Source organism: Giraffa tippelskirchi, chromosome 8, assembly GCF_054371585.1.
Source record: "Giraffa tippelskirchi isolate mGirTip1 chromosome 8, T2T-mGirTip1v1.2.pri, whole genome shotgun sequence".
NCBI lineage: Eukaryota > Metazoa > Chordata > Mammalia > Artiodactyla > Giraffidae > Giraffa > Giraffa tippelskirchi.
Window position 1 is genome coordinate 128,833,393 of NC_137282.1, and position 24,040 is coordinate 128,857,432.

Here is a 24,040-nt window from a genome sequence, read left to right on the forward strand (position 1 = left end):
ACGTGCTCAAACCAAAAACTTCTCTCCTCCCTTCTCTGTATCTACTCTACTAATGGATTTTGAATATATCTGGCATCAGACATTCATAGCATTCTATTTCCATGACTAGCACCAAAGGCCCCTCTGCCATCACTTCTCCTCCAGGCCATGGTCTCTCTGCTTCTACTCCTGTCTGTCTCTACGTCCACTACAGCAAAAGAGAAAACTTTGCAGGGGAGGAGGTCTTTAAAATATTCTAATAGCAACCCACCTCACTCGGGGACCCTACATGATCGGGTGAGCACCTTGCCGTATCTCCACCTTCACCTACTACCACCCTCTGGCCACATGGCCTTCCTTCTGGTTCTTAACTCATCAAGCTCATCCTAACATTGTGACTTTTCAAGGGTACTCCTGCCTGAAATGCCTCACCCTGAGATTTCTACTTACTGATTCCTTCCTGTCACTCAAGCCTCAGCTCAAATTTTATCTTCTCTGACTACCCAATTTAAACTTTCCCACTTCTCTACCATGTTTTAGCAATATTTTCTTGCAGTGCTCATACATGAAACTGTCATATTTACTTGTTTTTCTATTGTCTGTCTTTCCTCCACCAGAAAATATATGCTCCACACCAATGGGGACCATCTCTGTTGGTTCACTGCTGTTTATCCTCAGGGACTGGAATAGAGAGTACTTGGCACGCAAGCTCAATGAATGCATCCAAATTCAAAGAACTCTTTCTAGTAATAGTCTGTATTGAGACAGTCTGTGATTACACATCAAATTTCATTTCAGTCGTTTCATGGATGTATATATGCATAGGTGTGTATATATAGATAGATACAGATATATAGACAACACAATATAGATAAAAGATAAGGATATCGAGGTAATGTGGGAGACCTGGGTTCAATAACTGGGTCAGGAAGATCCTCTGGAGAAGGCAATGGCAACCCACTCCAGTATTCTTGTCTGGAGAATCCCACGGACAAAGGAGCCTGGTGGGCTATAGTCCATGGGGTCACAGGGTCGGACATGACTGAGCGACTAACACACAGAAGCAATATCTATACATCTACATAGAAAACTCTCAGAGAATAGGAAATATGCTTTAATTCTGTGTCCCATAGGTTCTAGGAATACATATAATGCTTAATACAGGTTTGAATAGTTTTGTCACAACCCAGGAGATATGTTCCTTTGGCTCCCCATGAGCCCAGAGAAACACTCAGGTTATTCACAGTTTTCCTCTAAGCCTTTAACAAGAATGAGACCCAGAAGATTGCTAAATTTTATCTTACAGAAAGAAAAAAATCTTGAACACTCTAACAAACAGAAACAACTGACCTTTAGAACAGAAGCACCCCATAGATCTCTGTCTTTCTAATAATATATTGAGGCATAAGAGTATTCTGTTAACAACATAAATCTAAGGGAACTTTCAATATTAACATTCCAATTATAAAGTTAACAATTTGGAACAAAATCGTTTAATGCCATACATCTTTTAGATATCTTAAACCTGAAAGTTATACAGAATCTCTTCCTAGTATTGATAAATAAGATTAAAAAGTAGATAAATAAGAGACTCAATTTTATTAAAAGGTTAAAAAAAATGAAGCTAAGAGTTAAGGATTCCTGCTATAACTAACAGAAGTAGCAGAGTGAGGAACATTCAAAAAGACAAACTTCAATTTTCCACCTTAAATCCAAATCTCTCACTCATCCCCCACCCCCCTTATATTTTACTGTCCGACACTTCAAGGAAAGGCTACAGAATCTTATAAATGAAACTAATGAGGCAATAGCCATCCAAATTCTAATTTGTGTACATTTTAACATCAACATTTTCATTCATGGAGTTTTCATTTAAGAAAAGTGAACAAGACAGTTTTGTATGCTTTGCTCCCTAGCCCTGTACTCTTCCCTCAGCAAGAACCAGAACCTCTCTGTGAGAGCAAGCTGTTGGCACTATTCAAGTCACAGAGTGAGCCCCTTGCAGTGTTTGTAAACAGGAAGTGCTATGAATTACAAGTCTACAACAATGACAGCTGCAGTCATAGGAATACATGCACCCTCCTCAAGCATCCAGCTTTTCTCTTAACTTCTTATGATACCTAAAGCATGCCAGTTTCTTCTATCCTCCTAAAGATGCAGACTCAAACATGGTATCAAAAGCAGCTGATGGGAGCTTCCCTAGTGGCTCAGTGGTAAACAGTTCACCTGCCAATGCGGGAGACATGGGTTCAATCCCTGATCCGTGATTTGCTCCCACATGCCATGAAGCAACTAAGTCCATGTGCCACAACTATTAAGCCTGTGCTCTAGAGCCGGGGAATTGCAACTACTGAGCCCACGTGCCACAGCTTCTGAAACCCACGTGTCCTGGAGCCTGTGCTCTGCAACAAGAGAAGCCACCACAATGAGAAGCCTACACACTTCAACAAAGAGTAACCCCTGCTCGCCACAACTAGAGAAAAATACGAGCAGCAACGAAGACCCAGCACAGCCTAAAATAAAATAAATTAAAATTTTAAAAAAATGATAGTACATCATACAGCTGATAATGTATACCACAGTAATGTATCAGTTAAAACAAATTACAATAAATCCAAGGTTTAAGGAGTAGGAGCATATAAATACAGAGTGTATAATGACAACCTGTGTATGTTTTAAGACTGAAAGGTCATGGAGACACAAAGATAAAGGGAGAACAAGGACATTAACGGCAAGGTGCCCCTGGATGTGTCCCTCTGCCCTAGAGTGGCCATGGGAGGGTGACAGCAACTGGTCACTCCTAACAAGAGGGAAGGGGGTTCTAATCAGTTATCTTGCCCCTGGTTTCAAGACTCTGAGGTTTATCAACTGTAGTATTTGTCAGCTCCCAACATCTTGAGGAAGAAGAAATATAGAAAGATGCAAGTATCTTATTTGGATTCATGTTATTTTCCCATTATTATTAATTTTTACTACTAGTCACTGAAAAGAAGTGTGAAAATAATATCTGTCTTTTTCTGGGTTTACTGTTATTTCTTTGAAAAAGAAAGACATTTTGAAAAGGACTATGAAAGCTGTAATACTCTTTCCACATGTTTTCTGATGCAGTCATCTTTAATCTTATATCCAAGACATATCTGTCTTACTTTGCAATGCTCATAAAGTGAAGATTCTAGGCTTTTGTTCAGTACATAGTTCACGTACAGAAGATGGTTTCATTAATAACAATTAAGGGAGAAAGATCATACTGAAATGTACAAGATTAACCCTGAATACAAATTTAAAGCATGGGGCAGTTTTCAAATAGAGATCTCTGTATATAAGATTTGAAAAATCAAGCAATCAAGTCTCTTCTCTGGAGAGGGATACAAAGAAAAGAGGGAAGCAGAAAGGGGAAAGGGAAGCAACCCGTGTTAAAGGGTGATATGTCAGACCCCAGTTTCAGATTTTAAGAAATCTTTTCAAAGCCACACAGCTGGATAAGTGTTAGAGCTGGAATTCTAATATAAACAAAACCTACCAGCTCCAAAGCCCAGTGGTCTCTGGGGACACAGAAGGGAGGACATTTTCACCTACATCCACAGCACTGATTCTGACATTCTAAAACTGTAGAAAGACATGACTTTAAGAATGCTACCACTGGGAATTCCCTGGAGGCCCAGTGTAAGGACTCAGTGCTTTCACTGCCAGGGCCTAGGTTCAGTCTCTGGTGGGGGATCTAAGATTCTGCAAGCATGGACACACAGACACACACACAGACACACAGACACACACACACACACACGAGCGCTACCACTGTCTCATCACTCTAGAGCAAGTTAGTACATATAAAACCTGTGTTCAGACAGAAACAGTTGAAGTAGGGAGATGATGGCCACCATCTCACTATAAGGTACAGACTGGCAGCTAACAACCTCTCAGAACTAAGATGGCAAGCATATAGCTCCAAATCTTTGGCAGGGCTATGAGAATGACAGACAGGCCACAAGTTCAGAGCAGAGCAAGTGAAAAGCACTACTCAAAACATCTCCCAGAAACTACCATGTGTCATGTATAGTTCTAGATCTTGGGAAGCTTCATTTTAGTGGGAAACATAAAACAATTTTAAAAAGACAAAATGAACTAGTAAATATACACAGTATGTGGTGATGAATGCTATGGAAAAAAACAAAACAGTAAAGGACATAGGCATTTGGCAATTTTCAAAATAGGGTAGTCAGAGAAGGTCTAACTGAAAAAATGGCATATGAGTGAAGACTTGGGGTAAAGAAATGAGCCATGCAGATATCTGGAGGAAAAAGTTTCTAGCAGAGGGAAGAACAAATTCAAAGGTCCTGAGGCAAGAGCACCTGTGTGTTCAAGGACAGAGAGAAGTCAATGTGGCTGGAGTAGAGAAACTAAGGAAAAGAGTAGGAAAAAACAAAGCACCCCCCCCCCAAAAAAAACACCAAAAACAAAGCCCAAGAGGTAATGAGCACCATATCTGTGGGGCCTTGGAGGCTACTCTACAGAGTGAGGGCTGTTTAAACAGTGAGCAAAGATCAGTTCAGGAATTATTCTGAAAGTAGAACTAAAAGGACTCACTAACAGACTAGATGATGTCAAGGTTTTTGGCCTGAGCCAATGGATGGACCTGCTATCTACTGAAACATGAAAGACGGCAGAAGGGGGATTCTAGCAGCCAGCCCAGGAATGTGACTTTGTTTATGTTACATTTCAGATGCCTATTAGACATTCAAGTAAAGGTGTCAGGTGAGCAGTTGAATTTATGAGTCTGGAGTTCAACAGAAAAGTCTGGGCTCAATATATAAATTTGGGAGCCCAGAAATGGTTTACAGCCCTGAAGCCTGGATGAGTGTGAGTATGAAAAACAGAGAAGAACAGAGGGTCATGGACAGAGGCCAGGGCACTTCAATTTTAGAGGTCAGGGAGACCAGAGGAACTGGTGACATGGACAAGGACTCAGAACAGACCACTGGGCTCGGCATTGTAGACATAATCGGTGATCTTGACAAGGGCAGGTTGGGGGTGCAGTATGACAGGCGGAAGAAGTTTAAAAGAGACTAGGACAACTTCTGGACAACTTTCTTAATATTTCTGTAAAGTGATAAACTTTGTTGAACAAGCTATCTAAATTCCTCCCATCAAGTCTCTTCTAAATTATAAAAAGACAAGCACCATTAGTGTTAATGATATGTTTATTGAATATTATAGCTAACATATCACTGTTAGGTTATGTCAAATTTATGGCATAGTAGACACACATTTAATGTGTAGAATGTCTACTTTATAGTGCATCAGGGTCTCCATACCACACATACTAATCAAACATTTATGCATATTTTATAAACTTTTAAAGGATAATGTGATATAATAGAACACTGATCAGGGAGCCAGGAGATCTGGGTTCCACTCCTGGTTCTTCCCTTAACTAGCTGTATAAATTCTGAAAACCATTAGCATCTCTGGACTTCTTTATTAAATGTAAAATGAGTGGGTTAGACTAGTTCATTTATGAGCCCTTCTACAACCTCAAAATCATGACTTCAGCAATTTCAAGAGCCTAAAAATGTTTTATTTGATGTGCTTTGCGTTTTCAATTTATCAATAGCTTTGACCAAATCTAGAATTTTTTGATGCTGGTCTAAGTTAGCAAAGTAATTTACACATATATTTTTCCTATAGAAAACTATAATCCTTTTTATCGTATGATCCCCAGAAACACCCTGTGGAGAAGTGGAGAAGCTTAGTGACTGCCTATGAAGGCAATAAAGAGAATTATAACCCTGAGGGTTAAAAAACACTATTCTACAGAACTCAGAGCTAACACTACAGTAAAAGAGAAACCTCTCAGGGAGCATTACTCTTGGTGATCTGACCCCAGGCCCAAAGTGCTGTGGTACCGCCCACAGCTCTAAAGGGGTCAGGTTAGAGGTTGGTTTCCACTTTTCTTGGGTGCTAACGGTTCCTTTGGATGTATCTAGCTCCTCTCCATTTCTTTACCAATTCTCACAATTTTTTTTAGGGCAAAAGGTGGTTGCAAGAGGCTTCTGAGCAGAGAATCCTATCTTAGATGTTATAGAGAGTAAAACCTATTACCTGCATCCTGGGGGATACAGAGAAGAAAACAATAGCTAACATTTACTGAATTTTTACTATATGCCAGATACTATTCAGAGTGATTTCCATGTAGTGTCTTGTTATTTCTGACAACAACCTAGGAGGTAGATGTTATCAACAGTCCAATTTTACATATGGCACGAACTAAAATAAGACATACAATCACAAAGCCCAAAATTATAGCTAAGAGGTAAACCAGACACTCCCTTAAGCATGAAGCTTCATCTACAAAATTCCTCAGAGAAGGCAAAAGTTCCTATTTTAAGGGTCCAGGTGAAATCATGGCAAGAAAGAATGGCTTCTCCGTATTACAGTGTACAGAAATACACATTACAAAACCATGGCACTTTCATAATGTTGGTTGGAGAGCAGGCTTTTTTTTGTTAGACTCTATTTTTCTGTTGGGACAGGACTTAGTCTGTAATAGACCTGAACTCATACAGTAAGAGTCTTGCTGTATGTATAAAAGAAAAACAAAAGTACTGAGTTCCTAGAAAAAAAGATACCCATTAAGATGCCGTCAGAATTTTCACCCTATCCGCTCTGCTCAGCAACAGACGCCCCTTTCCTATGAGGAAGAAAAAGTGGAGGGAGTAACATAGAACAGTCTCACTTGAGATGTGGAAGACAGAAGTAGCAAGGCTTTAAAAAAAAAAAAACACATTGTCAGGAGCTCAAGCCAGACAGAATCATCTTGATTTCTGGTTTGTATGTCAAGCAAATATTTACTTAGCAGGCAAATGGATTGTGGTGATAGGACCTTGTGACACAGAGGGCGACATAAACAATTTCCCAAACAAGACTGGACAACACTTCTATACTGACTTAATCAGAGAAAAATAGATTCAAGTCTCCATGCAGAATAACAACAGAGACTGAAACCCTGACATTACAGACAAATATCCTCTATGAACCGAAAAGCAAACACATAAAACACTTTAGCTGAGTCTAGGCTGGTCTTTCTTGCATCTATGTGGAAGGGGTAAGAATGTGTCTATCTATTAAAAAAAACTTTCTTAAAATAGATATTTTAAAAAATCTTCTTTTGGGGTTATCTGCATCAGTTTTTTTTTTTCTTTAAATATAGACATTTGAACAGAAAAAGCACACTGAATGACTACATATTGAAATAAATTCTATCATCAGCAGATCTTGAAATGAATGCATGGAATTTATAATTCCAGAAGACATTTGTATTGACATAGTTACCACATAATCTGGTGAGATGGATATATCAAGAGGGACAAAAGACCATGCGCTACCTTTCAGCTAACAAAATTTATTGAGTATGTGTGTGTATATATATATACACATACATACACACACACACATTTATATATGTGTATTGCTGAAGAGAAAAAAATTGAAAAACTGTTCTAGAAGCACACAATCTAGGTAGTAGTTGAAAAAGTATATTTAAATGTCAGTAATAAAATTCCTCTCCCACCTGACAGAGGACTTACTGGTCCTCCCAGAAAAGTTCTCACCGAAGCCAAAGGTAAAACATTAGAGCAAAACAAAAGCAAGACACCTGAATGGTGAAGACCTCACCCACATGAATCAGGTACCTGGGCATCATCTGTCTAGCAGAAAACACAACACACTCAGTCAGAGTGAACCTGAACCAGAGACTGACCACAGAAACGCATCCTCCTTAAAAATGCACCCTGTTCTTCACCCACACTGCTTAGGGAATCAACATTATACGACTGCTCATATAAGAATTTGCTTAGTGTCTGTCTTCTCAGCAAGTGATGAAGTGGACTCTGTTCATGGACCACTCTTGCTCACCTCTGACACCTGCATTTACTGAATGCCAAATGTACGCCAGGCACTGAGCACATCTTTACACTTATGATTTCAAGTAATCCTGGACTCTATGAGGTAGGCCTAGTATTAGCCATTTTATGTTATAGATAAGGAAACTGAGGCTCAGAGAAGTAGTACTCAAAGTCACACAGTTGAATATGAACCCAGGTCTGTTTGATGCCATAGCAAATGTTCACTATACTAAATAGCTAGGCAGGGTGGAATCAATCTCCCCAACACATTCTGACAAGTCATAGGTCAAATCCTGCATACCAATTTAGGCAAATTAAAATAGGGATGGCAAAAATCCCTGAGCACCAGGCCAATTAGAAAGCCTGAATTATCCTTAAAAAAAAATCCTTGTTTAAAAAAACAACAACAACAATAACTCTTCTCTGTATAATTTGTATTTTTCTTCTTTATTAATGGCAATTTTACAACTCATTGAAAGAACTGTCATTGCTCGGATTTTTGCCAAGAGAACTTAACAGCAGGTTGTTTTTTTTTTTTTTTAAGTAAATGAAAATATATCAAGATCTATAAAAGTCAACTAGCATTAAGAGGAAATGCTGCAGTAAAGACTCCAAAAAGGCCTGCTGCTTTGTTAATGGAAGTATATATGACGCATCAATTAGAGACAAGGAATCTGGGTCAGTGTATATAGCCCTTTGTTACAATTCAGTTGTCAATTTTGGGATCAGAAAAATAGGAGGAGACTCAAGGGACTTTTCAATCATCTGGTCTAACAAGCAACAAACAAAAGATGTTGCAAATTACTCAGCAAAGTCAAAAAGAAACTAAAATGCTTGTAATATTTGCAAAGTGGGTTGGGTTCATGTAAAGCCCACTGGCATTTTTCTAGAAGAAAAATACGAGCAGGAGAAGAAACAAGTGCTCTAACAGTCTTCAACAATTCCGTATGTTGTTAAACGGCAAGAAAGTGGAAAAGTTCAAGGACATCAATGTATGGATCTTGCCCAGTCACACTGAACTTTGAACTTTGCCCCACCCACCAGCCTCTTATTAGAAGAAGGCTATATGATATACTTTTGTCACAAAGGAATATGCCTTATCTTGGAAAAAATCATAGTTAAGTTTTTCTGGGAGTAAACTCAAAGAACCTGGTGGATTTTCAAAGAATGTCAAATTAAAACTGCAGCCACTGGAGAATGAAACCCACAGGAAGATACAGGAACATTCTTCAGTCCTGGTTCAATAGCTTTGAGAGAGACCCAGAGACCTCCATTTACACAACCCTCTAGAGGTGACTTTTGATTGAAATTCAGCTTGTTCACCTTCAGCTCTGGTTAACTTAACCCCAGAGCCCAAGCCTAAGAACGTTCTGTAGCAACCAGAAGAGTGTCAAGGGTCCCACAAGAGGAAGACAAGGGGTGGAAATGGCTGACTTTACTCTGTCCCTTAGCCAAAGTCCCTCCTCTGCTGCCTAGATTCTCCAGGACTGTGTTACATTGGCCCTACTGGAAAGAACCTGGAAGGGAATAAATGCTCAGGTAAACTCTAACCTGATATATGCAAAATTTTTAACACACAAGAAAAAAAAAAAGAAAGAGAAGGGGAGAGAGAGACATCAGAGAGAAGAAGAAAAGAGATGCACATTTTTATAAGCCAAGGTCTGTTTGGCTTGAGGTGGAGGGTAAAATTAAGCATGGGAGAATAAAAGGGATATGAACAGTATTCTCCCTCACTCTATTATGCCCCCCACTTTGGAAGCTAACAATTACCAAGCACACAAGCCAGTTCCAGTCCCTTCCTTTTCTCGGTGGTACATAAGCTCTTCATAAAGGTTATTCCAATCAACCCTTTGTCCCCATGTTTCCATTACAATATTTATGAGGACCATATGAGGAAATAATTGATAAAACCACATGGCTCATCTGGGTACTATTCACTCACAACTCAGAGGCCGTGCAGTAATAATGTTCAGTTCTGGGTGCAACCCTTTACAAAGGTCACAGAGAGACTGGACGCACTCAGAGGCAAGCATCCAGGAGAGAGAAAGGACTCAGAACCCAACAGTGAGGACCTGCTGTGTTCAGCCTGCAGAGGCGAGTCTTCCAATGCTTGAAGGGCTCTCACTTAGGAAAAGGCCAAGACTGTTTTCTGTGGCCTTATGCAGGAGGGGCTAAAAGCAACAGAACAGATGAAGAAATTTCAGCTCAATAAAAGCAAAAGCTTAAAAAAAAAAAAAAAAAAGGCAAGAGCATTCTTAGCAGGGCTATTCAAAGACAGAGCAGGCAGTGTGAGAAGACAGAGCCCCAGTTCATGCAAAGAGTAGATAACCACTTAGCAGAGATGCTCAGAGAGGAGTTGAAGCAGTGATTGAATGTTTGGGACCAAATCAGTGTTTCTCTGAGTGTATTTCAAGTACAAACTGAATTAGAACCACCTAAGAAAATTATTAAAGAGAAAATAATAGGATTTCAGGAAACAATGCATTCTCTAGGAACACTGTTTTGGTTTCATGACTCAGAGCGGGAAAGTGCCTGGGAATCTGCATATAACAAGTTTTCCAGATGACTGTGATGTGCACTCAAAACTGAGAACTAAACTAGGTGACTGCTGAAGCTTCATCCATCACTTATTCTCTAATAACACTTAGGCCCTGCAAATGGTTTCCCTGTTTTGATCATTCACTTTTGTTAATATCTCACTCAAGTTTCACTAACCCCTTCTTTTACTTAATTGAAAGCCTACCCACCTTTTCAAGATCCAGCTTGAATAAATGATAAATGATTTCTTTTCTGACTTTCCAACCACATGTGTGATCTCTGATAACTCTAAACTATATGGCTGCTTGGTACTATACCAAAGGAACCTGTTACAAACTGGAGTTAATATGTATCTGTACACTATAAATACTTCAAGGGGACAACCTCTGTCTCATTCCCTCTTTATCCTCATTACCTAGCACAGAAGTTGGCACACAGTGTTATAACCATAAATTTAACAAACATCTGCTGAATGAATGTCTTGTATTGTGGATATATCGTGTTTACTTAACTGTAAGCTCTGTGAAGGCTGACACGCGTTTCTGGAGACCATGGTCCTTCCTAGCCCAGTGCTTAAACAGACCAGAAGGTCTGATAAAACTTGAAGTAAACTAATTGATGAGTCTCAGCCATTTTCTTTCTGGGTTTTTAGGTAACAAAGGATTATTACAAAAAGTTGTCTCATTTAGCAACTGCTACCATTTCTTTTAACTCCCACTGGCCTTAAAACGTGTTTTCTCAAATGTTTGAAAGTGGCAAGCACTGTGAGATTCCTCAAAGATGACAACAATAAAGAGATGCAGAAGAGAGGCAAAGGAAGAAGCCAGCTCCATTTGTATGACACACGGATGATGACCACACATGAAGTGCCCCCGAAGCAGCACAAGTGTCATGCAACAAAACAATATAAAGAACAGTATCATTAATCTTTCCAACTCATGAAGGTCCTTGTTTCCACACTTTTCCTCCACACTGGTTCCCTTCTGTCTTTTTTTTAATATTGGTGATATGTAGAGACATTATTTTTATTTTTTTTAATTGAAGGATCATTGCTTTATGGAATTTTGTTGTTTTCTGTCAAATCACAACATGAATCAGCCATAGCTATATATATATATATCCCATACCTTTTGAACCTCCCTCCCCATCCCATCCCTCTAGGTTGATACAGAGCCCCTGTTTGAGTTTCCTGAGCCATACAGCGAATTCCCGTTGGCTATCTATTTTACATATGGTAATGTTAAGTTTCCACGTACTCTTTCCATACATCTGACTCTCTCCTCACCTCTCCCCATGTTCATAAGTCTATTCTCCATATCTGTTTCTCCACTGCTGCCCTATAAATAAATTCTTCAGTACCATTTTTCTAGATTCCATATATATGCCTTAGAACATGATATTTATCTTTCTCTTCTGACTTACTTCACTTTGTATAATAGGTTCTAGGTTCATCCACCTGATCAGAACTGACTCAAATGCATTCCTTTTTATGGCTCAGTAATATTCCATTGAGTATATGTACCACAACTTCTTTATCCATTCATCTGTCGATGGACATCTAGGTTCCTTCCATATTCTAGCTCTTGTAAATAGTTCTGCAATGAACAATGGGATACATGTGTATTTTTCAATTTTGGTTTCCTCAGGGTATATGCCTAGGAGTGGGATTTCTGGGTCATATGGTGGTTTTATTCCCAGTTTTTTAAGGAATTTTCCTACCATCTTCCAGAGTGGCTGTATCAATGTACATTCCCATCAACAGTGCAAGAGCGTCCTCTTTTCTCCACACCCTCTCCAGCATTTATTGTTTGTAGACTTTTTGATGATGGCCATTCTGACTGGTGTGAGGTGATATCTCATTGTAGCTCTGATCTGCATTTCTCTAATACTGAGCGATGTTGAGAATCTTTTCATGTATTTGTTAGCCATTGGTATGTCTTCTTTGGAGAAATGTCTGTTCAGGTCTTTCCCCCACTTTTTGAATGGGTTGTTTGTTTTTCTGGTATTGAGTTGTATGAGCCGCTTGTATATTCTGGAAATTAATCTTTTGTCAGTTGTTTCATTTGCTATTATTTTCTCTCATTCTGAGGGTTGTCTTTTCACCTTGCTTATATATAGTTTCCTTTGCTGTGCAAAAGCTTTTAAGCTTAATCAGGTCACACTTGTTTACTTTTGTTTTTATTTCTGTTACTATAGGAGGTGGGTCATAGAGGATCTTGCTTTGATTTATGTCATTGAGTGTATTGCCTATACTTTCCTCTAAGAGTTTTATAGTTCCTGGTCTTACATTTAGGTCTTTAATCCACTTTGAGTTTATGTTTGTGTTTGGTGTTACTGCTACTGCTGCTGCTGCTAAGTCGCTTCAGTCGTGTCCGACTCTGTGCGACCCCATAGACGGCAGCCCACCAGGCTCCGCCGTCCCTGGGATTCTCCAGGCAAGAATACTGGAGTGGGTTGCCATTTCCTTCTCCAGTGCATGAAAGGGAAAAGTGAAAGTGAAGTCGCTCAGTCATGTCCGACTCCTAGCAACCCCATGGGTCTGCAGCCTACCAGGCTCCTCCACCCATGGGATTTTCCAGGCAAGAGTACTGGAGTGGGGTGCCATTGCCTTCTCTGGTGTTTGGTGTTAGGAAGTGTTCTAATTTCATACTTTCACATGTAGCTGTCCAATTTTCCCAGCCCCATTTATTGAAGAGGCTGTCTCTGCCCCACTGTATATTCTTGTCTCCTTTGTCAAAAATAAGGTACCCATAGGTGCATGAGTTTATTTCTGGGTCTGTTGGCTCGTTCCATTGGTCTATATTTCTGTTTTTGTGCCAGTACCATACTGTCTTGATGACTGTAGCTTTGTAGTATAATCTGAAGTCAAGAAGGTTGATTCCTCCAGCTCCATTCTTCTTTCTAAAGACTGCTTTTGCTATTTGCGGTCCTTTGTGTTTCCACATGAATTGTGAATTTTTTTCTAATTCTGTGAAAAATGTCATTGGTAATTTGAAAGGGATGACATTTAATCTGTAGACTGCATTTGGCAGTATAGTCATTTTCACAATGTTGATTCTTCCTACCCAGGAACATGGAATATCTCTCCATCTGTTTATGTCATCTTTGATTTCTTTCATTAGTGTCTTATAATTTTCTGTGTACAGTTCTTTTGTCTCCTTAGGTAAGTTTATTCCTAGATATTTAATTCTTTTTGTTGCAATGGTGAATGGGATTGACCCTTCTGTCTTAACACTTCATGTCACCAGCTTGTGGTGGAAAAGCCATCCCTTAACCCTGTTGCCAGGAACACTACAGCCAGAGCCCTATTTCATTCCTTCTTCTCAGCCTAAACTTACTAGATAAAAGGTCTACTACTCTCTGTCTCCATTTTTCTGCCACAGTTTACTCCTGACACTGGCTGCAAAGTTCTCCTGATTCATCTTTGATAATTTTTCTCACATCTATCTCTCTTTTTTGTTCCCATTTGGCACCGACTGCTCTCTATGAAGCTGCCATTTGGAAAGAGAGCATTAAGCTTTTAATCACTAAAACCAACGGCCTTCGATCCTTGGGTTTGTAAAGTCTTAGTTCGTGTATCTGAAAATTTACATTCTTTAGTCTATTTAAGGAGTAGAGACCTAAATACATATAAGAATGTGAACATTTTAAGAAATAAAAGATTTTTAATTTTTCTTACTTTCAGAAGCATCTGCCAATGTAGATGGGCTCTTGTCCCTTTATGCCTTTTAATCCGGAGCATCACTGCTGGTTCCATCTTATAAACCCTGTTCCCTTTCTCTGTTTTGTCCTAAAGATAACACAATACGACTACTAATAATAACCATCACTAATTGAGCCCACTAATCTAGGTACTTCACATATAACATCAATAACCATGATACTATTTTCGCTATTTTCAGTTGAAGACCTTGAGACCCAAAAACTCTCTAAGGTCATACAGTACTAAGGAATTCATTTGAGATTCCAACCCAAGTTGTTTGCTTCCAAAGCCAACAAACCTATACTATGCCATCTCTTCATAACACTAATTCAATTATTTTTACAATCACTTCTAAACTTCCAAATTAATAAGAGTAAGAAAAGCCACGTTCCACTAAGATAAATCTACTGGTAACATGCAGGATTGGAAGGGAATTAACTAGACGTTCGGAAACCAATTAAAGATGTAATAATTTAGGCATGAGTCCATAACGGCCTGCACTAGGATGCCGGCAGTGTGAATGAAAGAGAGACAGATATGAGAGAAATTATGAAAGATGAATCAAAAGAACTTGGCCTCTGTTTAAACATGTGAAGTAAGAGAAAAAGAATCAAAGCTCGTTTAAATTATAAGCCTGTCTGACCAAGAAACAACATGAACTGAAACAGGAAAAACCAGAGAAAGATCAGAGTTTGTGGGAGAAGAAATGATAAATTTCTTGTTGTAATTTTTTTTTTCTTGTTGTAATTAGTAGAAGTAAAACAATGATGTGACCAAGATAGAGGAAGGAGAACACTTTACAATATACAGATCTTTAAAATAGGAGTAAAAATGTCTTTCTGCTTTTCCTTAAGGTGGCACTAAAACTAATGAAAAGGACTTCAATTAACATATTCGCATAAGAACACTAATCTCCGATTGGAGTAAACACCCTTGTGTTCCTTGCTTGTAATCCCTTTCTTTTCCCAACTTAAAAAGTGCATTGGCTGCAAATTCCAACACCATTCATTCAAAGGAGATGGTTAATAGGCCTCATCTGTTTAGCTGGAAAGCGTATAGCAGGTCCTTCATAAGAAGACCACAGACAATCATTTGAGTGAAAATTTATGCAAAGTAACAGATTAGTAATAGTTTTACACCAGCAGGGCTTCATGTCTCATTATTTTATACTGACTGCTAATAGAGTTTAGTATTAGAATTTGAAAAGGAAAAGAAAATGGAAGGCTCTCCCCGCAGAATTTATTGTACCCTTTCAGCTATTATGGGTTTCATTACAGATTTCTACTCCAAGGCGTTATTCTTTGTTTTATTTTCAAAATGTGGCTCATACTTTAAAAACGGCTTTCTGGGAAACCTCTACATTTGCATGAATTCAAATGGAACTCTCTTCTCTGTCTGCTGTCATCATTCTGTTCAGCAGCTTGTTACATATTTTATAGGGTTAGGACGTGATTAACAATGGACTCCTCTACAGTATCCCATAAAACAACAAAATCAACAGTAAGGCTCAGCAAAGTAAACATCCAGAGTGCTTTTAAATATTTGGTTTTATGGGTTTTAAATGACGAGTTTTAAAAGAAATGCTATGATGTAGATGAGGATGTAGCTACAGTACCATCCTGTGATTGAGGACAGTCAGATGAATAGATTCTGCATGAAGAATGTTCACTACTTAGCTCTTCAACATTCTCTTATGATATCCACTGGAACATCAAATGTCTCCCTGCATATTGCATATCATCCCAAATGGAGAGAGAAGATGATAGAGGAAATTAAAATGCTACAACTGCAGTAACTGTTACATAAATAAATCAAGTTACTTTTTGGAAAAGAGAAGACATCAGAAAATGGGATAAGTTTCAAATGGTGCAGGAATGTTGGGGATGCATTCCAAATTCAACCCTGTATTCTACAGACTCATGAAACAGAGCTATACATACTAGGTCACACATCAGCAGGACAAAAAGTGGTTTCCCTTTATTGAGGGAGATAATAGAAAAATAAATGCTGGGAAGTTTTCAAAGGGGATCAAAAGGTGTAGTGACTAATGACTCCAATGTACTTCAAAATGGAAATTCTTCAAGCAAGTAGGTCTGGGTTTCAAGTAATTAACCTAAAATTTACACAATGGATTGTGACAAAATATAATGAAGTTAGTGTACAAAACACGGTCTGATAAATGTTAACTCAATGTTCTTATCCTCTTGTGGACACAGCTGTTTCATTACAGATGAGCACAGAGTGTTAAAAATTGGGGAAAACACTATATTATGTACCTTCTTAATCTATTTCTGAGGTTAAAGTGTTTACAGTTCACATACGGAATGCTGGGTTTATCATAAAGCACTGAAAACCATGCCACTCTTAGAAAAATATAAGTTTAAACTATATCTTTCCACATTTTAAAAAGCATCACTTCTATAAAATTAAAATTAAATCCTCGAAACAATGCAAATTCATGGTAAGAAAATAAAAACCTCATTCATTTAACAAAAGCTAATAGAAAATGAGAAGAATCAATACAGCACCACCAGCTCAAAGAATGTCACTGTCAAACACGCTGCCTGAGGGAAACCAACACTTCCTGGAACCAGATAGCTCTTTTCTGGAAAAAAGATAAAAACTGAATATTGTTGGTCTGGTAGTACAAGAACCAGCATGATGAAACAAAAAACCAAAATCAAGGTTTACCCCTTACTTACAGAGTAAAGTCCATGATCTTTTCTAAGTTTATTTTGAAGTTCATAGACAATTAAATTCACTGGGCTTGGTGTGCTGTTCTATGATTTAAAAAAACTGCCACTACAGCAATCACAGAATAGTTCTCTCACCCCCAACACACGCCCTTGTGCTGACTCTCTGCAGTGAAACCCTCCCCCAACCTCTAACCCTGGCAACCACTGATCTGTTTTCCACTGCCATAGCTTTGCTGCCTATAGAACGACATATGAATGCAACCGCACAGTAAGTAGCCTTCTGAATCTTGTTTCTTTCATTTAGCAAAATGCATCTGAGATTTATCCATGCTGCTATGTCTATTTTAACCTGTTCCTTTTTCACAGCCAAGTAGCAGACCATAACATGGATGCACCCTGATTTTTCTATTCATTCACCAACTGAAGGGATATGTGGGTTATATATAGGCTTTGTAAATTATTAATAAAGTTGGCATAAAAATTCTTATTCAGATTTTTGTGTGGAATGGCAGGGTCATATGTAAATGTATATTTAACTTTATAAGGAACTGCCAAACTCTTTTTCCAAGATGATCATGCCACTTTGCATTCCAACCAGTAATGAATGAGAATTCCAGATACTCCCCATCCTTTCCAGGACTTTCTAGTGTCCATTTTTTTCATTTGTTGCTTTAAAAAAAAATCATTTTAATAGGTGTGTAGTGGTATCTTATTGTGGTTTTTGTTAAGTTGCATTTTCTTAATGACTAATGATGCTGAGCATCTTTTCACGTGCTTATTTGTCATCAGGATATTTTTTCTGATGAAGTGCTTATTTAAATTTTCATGTTTGGTTTTTTTTTTTTTAATTGGGTTGTCTGTTTTCTTATTGTTGAGCTTTCAGAGTTCTTTATGTACTCTGGATATGGGTCCTGTGCCACATATGTGACTTGTAGATTTTTTTCTCCCCTCTGTATAGTTTTTTTTTTTTTACATATCTTCTCAGATGTGTAAAACAATATCAGTTGTTTTATTTATCATTCCCCTCGTTCAGCTTGTCATAGTCTTTCATTAAATTATCTGACATGGTATTGTAATAATCACTTTGAAGGAAATAAACAGTGATATGATAAAAACTGGGTTATCAGGAAAGGCTTTCTGAGAATGTGTGACATTTGACCTGAGATCCAAATAAGAAGCCAAAGCAAAGAACAGACAGGCAGAGAGAAAACCAAGGCAAGCATCCTTGGTGAGAAAGAGCTTGGCAAGTTCAAGGAAAAGAAGGTAGACCATCATGGCTAAAAACCCACTGAGAGAGGCAGAATGGAGCGTAAGATGAAGATGAAGAAGCAGAGGCAGGGACCAAACCATGTGAAGTCTTACAGGCCTCAGAGAAGTTTTACGGTGAGATACCACTGAAAGGTTTTAAGCAAAGAAGGTAATTCAATCTTCCTCCATTTTAAGATTTGTCTCGCTACTACATGAAGAATTAATTGGAGGGATAACAAGGAAACCAGTTATAGGTCACTACAGTCCAGGTAAGAAATGATGTTGGCACCAACTGGGGTGGTGGCAGTGCAGAATGACCGTAGTAGATAAGATTCAAGATATATCTTAGAGTTGAAACCAACAGGATTCTCCAATGGGCTGAAATATGAAGAATAAGAATAGGGGAAGAATCAAAGATGACTCCAAGGCTTAAGATCCAAGATAAGATGATAGATGGATACTAGTGCCATTTACTGGGAGAGATGCACTGATTACAGGAGTGAAAATCAGGAGTTCTATGTGGGACATACTAAGTTGAGATGTCTAAAGGATACCTACGTAGAGACTTCAAGTCAACAGCTGGTGCACGATAAAGACACCAGAGTGATAAATTTGCTAGGAGCATGTACTTGTATGAGAAAGGAGAGTATAGGTAAAGAGGGGCATTTGGAATAAAGCCCTTAAGTACTTCCACATCATACTGAAATACCAGTTTACCTGTCTCTCTCCCCTAACAGGTCTGTAAGTTCCTCAAGTACACAGACCATGCCTTCTTCAAAACTATATTTAATAAATTCTGCTGCCTGAAACTTACTAAGTGCTTAATAAGTGTTTGAGGAACTCATAATGTATGAGGGAAGATGACATCAGGATGTCTAAGGTATACTGGGGTAGGCAAGACAAGCAACTCTAAGGAGATTGTGGAAGATTCCCCAGTGGCTCCTGCAAATGCAGGAGACCCAAGTTCAGTCCCTGGGTTGGGAAGATCCCCTGGAGGAGGGCATGGCAACCCACTCTAGTACTCTTACCTAGAGAATCCCATGGACAGAGGAGCCTGGCTGGCTGCAGTCCTTAGGGTCGCACAGAGAAGGACATGACTGAAGAAGCTAAGCAGCAGTGGCAGCAAGGAGATTGTAGTCCCAGAGTAGAAGCTTCAAGTACCAGATTTTGCAGTGTACATGATAGACAACCAGCATCTCAAGCAAAAAGGGGCTCTTCAGAACAGCAGATTAAAATACTTGTTTTCACTAAAAGATGTTGATTTTTAGCAGGAATTTTTGTGAGGATTCTCTTTTCCACTGCTTTTTTTTTTTTTTTGGTTTCCTATCTGCAAAATAATAATGAGCTCTTTCCCTTTGAGTTAACAAGTTAACAGGTCAGATGCTGATACTGAGTACCTTTACATTTGATGGCCTGAATATAAATAATCTTCTTGGCATTCCTAAGAATGCAAAGAGACTCTAATAGTACCTGTTGCTGCTACCCTAGATTCCTCCCATATTCGATTTGTCCCCTCAAAAGACTCAGGGAACAGCCTAAATAAAAGCTCAAGATAATTCTATCATGATAAAAGATTCTCTTCCTCAATGGTTTAACTTTATTGGAGGTAAAAGGCACATTACAACTCAGCAAAAACTGGGACTGAGAGATCCCTAGCAGGAGAAACTCCTAACTAAAGATGCCTGAAATCACTCTAGCTGTTTTCAAAATACATTTCAAGTTTTTACTGTAGCCACATATTCCCAATCTCACTTTGTGGTCCGAAGTAAGGTCATTTTGATTATTCAGAAAGTGGAAACTGGCAATTTACTATTTATATGAATAATGGTAAACTAAAGAATGTATTGATTCTCTCTCCCCCTTCCTTATTAACAAATGAGAATACATAAAAAATTTATGTGACATAAAAAGGCCTTCTTATAAGCATCTTTATCAGTTGGATACTTTAATTATTTAACATTAAATGTTCTATTAAGGGTATTATTTCAAAGGTGCCAGGCCAAGTGGAACTCATGTTATGTAAAAATGCAATCATCCTTCTGAGGCAAGGACATTTACTTATGACTGAATATCCATGGACTCCCCGCCAACTCTCCAACTACTGTGCAGTTAAATGGAGCCATACCCCGACTCCGGTCAATGTACTGTGAGTGAAAGAGCATGTCACTTTTATGCTGAAAAAAGGCTAGTGTGTGTGGATCTCCAGCTCTCCCTTCCCTTCTGCAATGACCAAGGAGGCCACGTGTTCCAGCTGGTACAGTTACATCAGTGGAGCTTCCATCAGTCTTAATACTGGAGACACTAAAGTCAAAGTGAAAAGTCCCTCAGTCATGTCTGACTCTTTGCGACCCCATGGACTCTAGCCTGCTGGGCTCCTCTGTCCATGGAATTCTCCAGGCAGAATACTGGAGCAGGTAGCCGTTCCCTTCTCTGGAGGATCTTCTCAATCCAGGGATCAAACCCAGGTCTCCCACATTGCAGGCGGATTCTTGACCATCTGAGCCACCAAGGGAGATGATATATGAGACAGAATATCTGACCTATGGTAGATGTGTAACATCAACAAAAACCAGGTATTTGTCATGCACAGTTCAGTTCAGTTACTCAGTCATGTCCGACTCTTTGTGACCTGAAAAAAGGTCTGGACTGCAGCATGCCAGGCTTCCCCGTATGCACTGTTACTGAGACTGATTTTGTTGTTACCACATAGCTTAGCCTACCCTTATTAATATACCTTCATGGTTGAAAATCGCATTTATAATTATAGACAATCTGGAGGAGGTTAAGTTCAGTGGCTAATTTTGGTCAGAGAATCCATTTCACATTGTACAGATGTATATTTAATTTGAAAGTATAGTTACTTGCAAAGACGAATTCTTTAAAAGTAGAGGTTAGCATGTTGTCTTTGATTTCAAAAGAGCCACTTTATTTGCTATTGTTTCCTCCCGAGTTGCTTTACGTATTGCGGATTGAAGCACTCCATGGACAGAGTTATAGCTTTGCGTGGACTCATTTGTTTCATCATCTTTAGGAGATCATTTCAAGCTAGCTTATGATAATAGGTATCAGCTAAAAGTCCTAACTACCGAAACAGCCTATTTAATAGAGTGAATGCTAACATGATTCAGAGAGATAATCAGAGATAATCTTCAGAGAGATGATCTGTTTGCTTACACTTTTAACACATAGTTAAGAGATTTCTCATTAAAACACTCAACTTCCAAGGGTCTGCATCTAAATTTTATACAGCAAGAAAATGGAAATGATCTTATTTCTACACACGTTACCCTGTACACTTAAATTTTGTGTTTTCTTCCTTGCCAACTTAGTAATATCACAGCAATCATCAAACAGTTGGATCTGAGAAATGATAAAACCAGTCTGCCCCTTATGTCATTTCTACCCAGGAAGCTGACAACACATTGCTATTTGTTTTTTGGCTGGTAACAACATTAGTCTGAACATCATTATGCACACTGCAGTTGTGTATTTATTTCTCCTTCTAAGAGAAAAGAAAAAGAATTTACTAGTGTAATATAAGAACAATGGGGCACTTTAAACTAATAGCTAGTGAATTTTTAATAAACAAGAAGAACTGTTTCCTCATATACATATAGACACTGAGACAATCCTTGGAATTAGTTACTAATTATTTCATAGTTGGGGCTTTTTTTTGTTGTTTAAATCTGGATATCAATAATGAATGAAACCTTTTATTTTTGTCACCTAACTATAAAAGTAATTAAATTTGGTGCTTTAGAAAATCACTTCCCTAACCCTGACTGGGTCTTTCACTCTCTCTCTGTTCACCTTCTGGAGTGAAGGAAATAACACAGGAAGTTTTATAGCCACATATCTCATTGTTTCCATTGTGAATACCTCAGGCAAGCTGAAGTCACACTCAAGTCCTAAAAATCTCTTCCAGGTTGGTAAAAACTCTGAGCTTCATAATTCCATTCCCCTTTTAAAGGAAAATAGTTTTGTTTTTAACAGCTTGACTGAAGTTTAATGGAAACAAATTGCATACTTTTGCAGTGTAAAATTGATAATTTTACCTATGAAACCATGACTATAATCAAGATAATGAACACTGTCCCTCAAAGTTTTCTCAGGCCCCTTTGTAATCCTACCATTCCATTTCCCCCCTCACAGTTCTGTCCCCAAACTATATTTCTTTTTGACACCATAGATTATTTTGAATTTTTTAAAGTTTATATAAATAGAATCATACAATATGTACTTTTATTTGGTTTATTTTGCTTCTTAATGTCCCAAAGAAGAACAATCAGTTACAAACAGTGTACTAGGCTTTCCCAGAAAATACAGCCATTTAAGCTAGAGCCAATCAAATCATCTCCTTGCTCTGCTTCCATGTATCCTCTAGAAAGACCCTTTCCGGCTCCTGTTGGTGGAGCAATCCTAATCACTTCTGGTTTGACACTGCTCAACTGGACCCTATGTTTGCTCAAATAACTTTTCAAATGTTAATGTACCTCAGTTTATCTTTTAACATACTCAACATAATTATTCTTAGGTCCATCAATGTTGCATGTAACAACAGTTCATTTTTTTTTAATCACTGAGCAGTACTCCACTGCACAGATGCATTATAATTTATTTCTCCATTTATCTGTTGATAAACATTAGGGTAGTTTCCAGGTTTTGATATTACAAATGAAGCCGCTATGAAAATTCGCTTGTAAGTCTTTGTATGGACATCAGTTCAGTTCAGTCACTCAGTCGTGTCCGACTCTTTGCGACCCCATGAACTGCAGCACACCAGGCCTCTCTGTCCATCACCAACTCCCGGAGTCTACCCAAACCCACGTCCATCGAGTTGGTGATGCCATCCAACCATCTCATCCTCTGTTGTCCCCTTCTCCTCCTGCCCCCAATCCTACCCAGCATTAGGGTCTTTTTCGAGGAGTCAACCCCTCGCATGAGGTGCCCAAAGTATTGGAGTTTCAGCTTCAACATCAGACCTTCCAATGAACACCCAGGATTGATCTCTTTTAGGATGGACTGATTGGATCTCCTTGCAGTCCAAGGTACTCTCAAGAGTCTTCTCCAACACCACAGTTCAAAAGCATCAATTCTTCGGCACTCAGCTTTCTTCACCGTCCAACTCTCACATCCATACATGACCACTGGAAAAACCATAGCCTTGACTAGACGTACTTTTGTTGGCAAAGTAATGTCTCTGCTTTTAAATATGCTTTTATTTTTCTTGGGTAAATATCTATTTGTGGAATGTCTGAATCAAGCTGCATGGTTAACACTTTTAAAAGTTGCCAATTTAGGAATTGCCAAACTTTTCCATTATAGTTATACAAACTTATACTCTCACCAGCAGAGTAGGACAGTGTAAGAGTTACAGTTCCTTCACATCTTCATCAGCAATTGTTATGATCAATCTTTTCAATCTCATTTTGGTTTTAATTTGCACCTTCCTAATGATTAATGATAGTGAGCATTTTTTCCATGGGCTTATCTGCCATTCACAAATCCTGTTGGTGAACTACCTATTGAAATCTTTTGTCCTTTTACTCTAAGGTTTTTTGTTTATTTCAGTTATTGAGTTACAAGCATTTTTTATATACTCTGAATGCAAATCAGATATATGATTTGCAACTGTGAGTTTATGGCTCATCTTTTCATTGTTTAAACAGTGTCTTTAGAGGAGTCAAAGATTTTACATTTAATAAAGTCTAATTCATTAATAAAAACCTTTGCCTGAGCCAAGATCACAATGGTTATGATTTCTTCCAGAAGTTTTCTAGTTAGATCAATGATCCTTTGAGTCAATTTTTATCTGTTATACAAGGTATGAAATGAAGTGTTGGGGCTTTTTTTGCATATGGATATCCATTTGTTCCAACATCATTTGTTGAAAAGACTTTCCCTTCTCCACTGAATTGCTTTTGCAGCTCTGTTGAAAATAAACTATCCATAATTACATGGGTCTACTTCCACAC

The 24,040-nt window shown here is 38.5% G+C and overlaps 1 protein-coding gene across 4 annotated transcripts in view; it reads right to left on the reverse strand.

The window, feature by feature from the left end:
- BTBD9 (BTB domain containing 9) overlaps nucleotides 1-24,040 on the reverse strand; it is a 396,006-nt gene that overhangs the window by 233,820 nt on the left and 138,146 nt on the right. The window contains exon 7 of one of the 4 annotated variants that reach the window (XM_081523211.1): nucleotides 9,939-9,966. The exons of the other annotated variants lie outside the window; for them this stretch is intronic. Within the exon in view, the coding sequence (XP_081379337.1) occupies nucleotides 9,939-9,966 (28 nt within the window). The remainder of the gene's footprint in view (nucleotides 1-9,938; nucleotides 9,967-24,040) is intronic. 4 annotated transcript variants of the gene reach the window in all.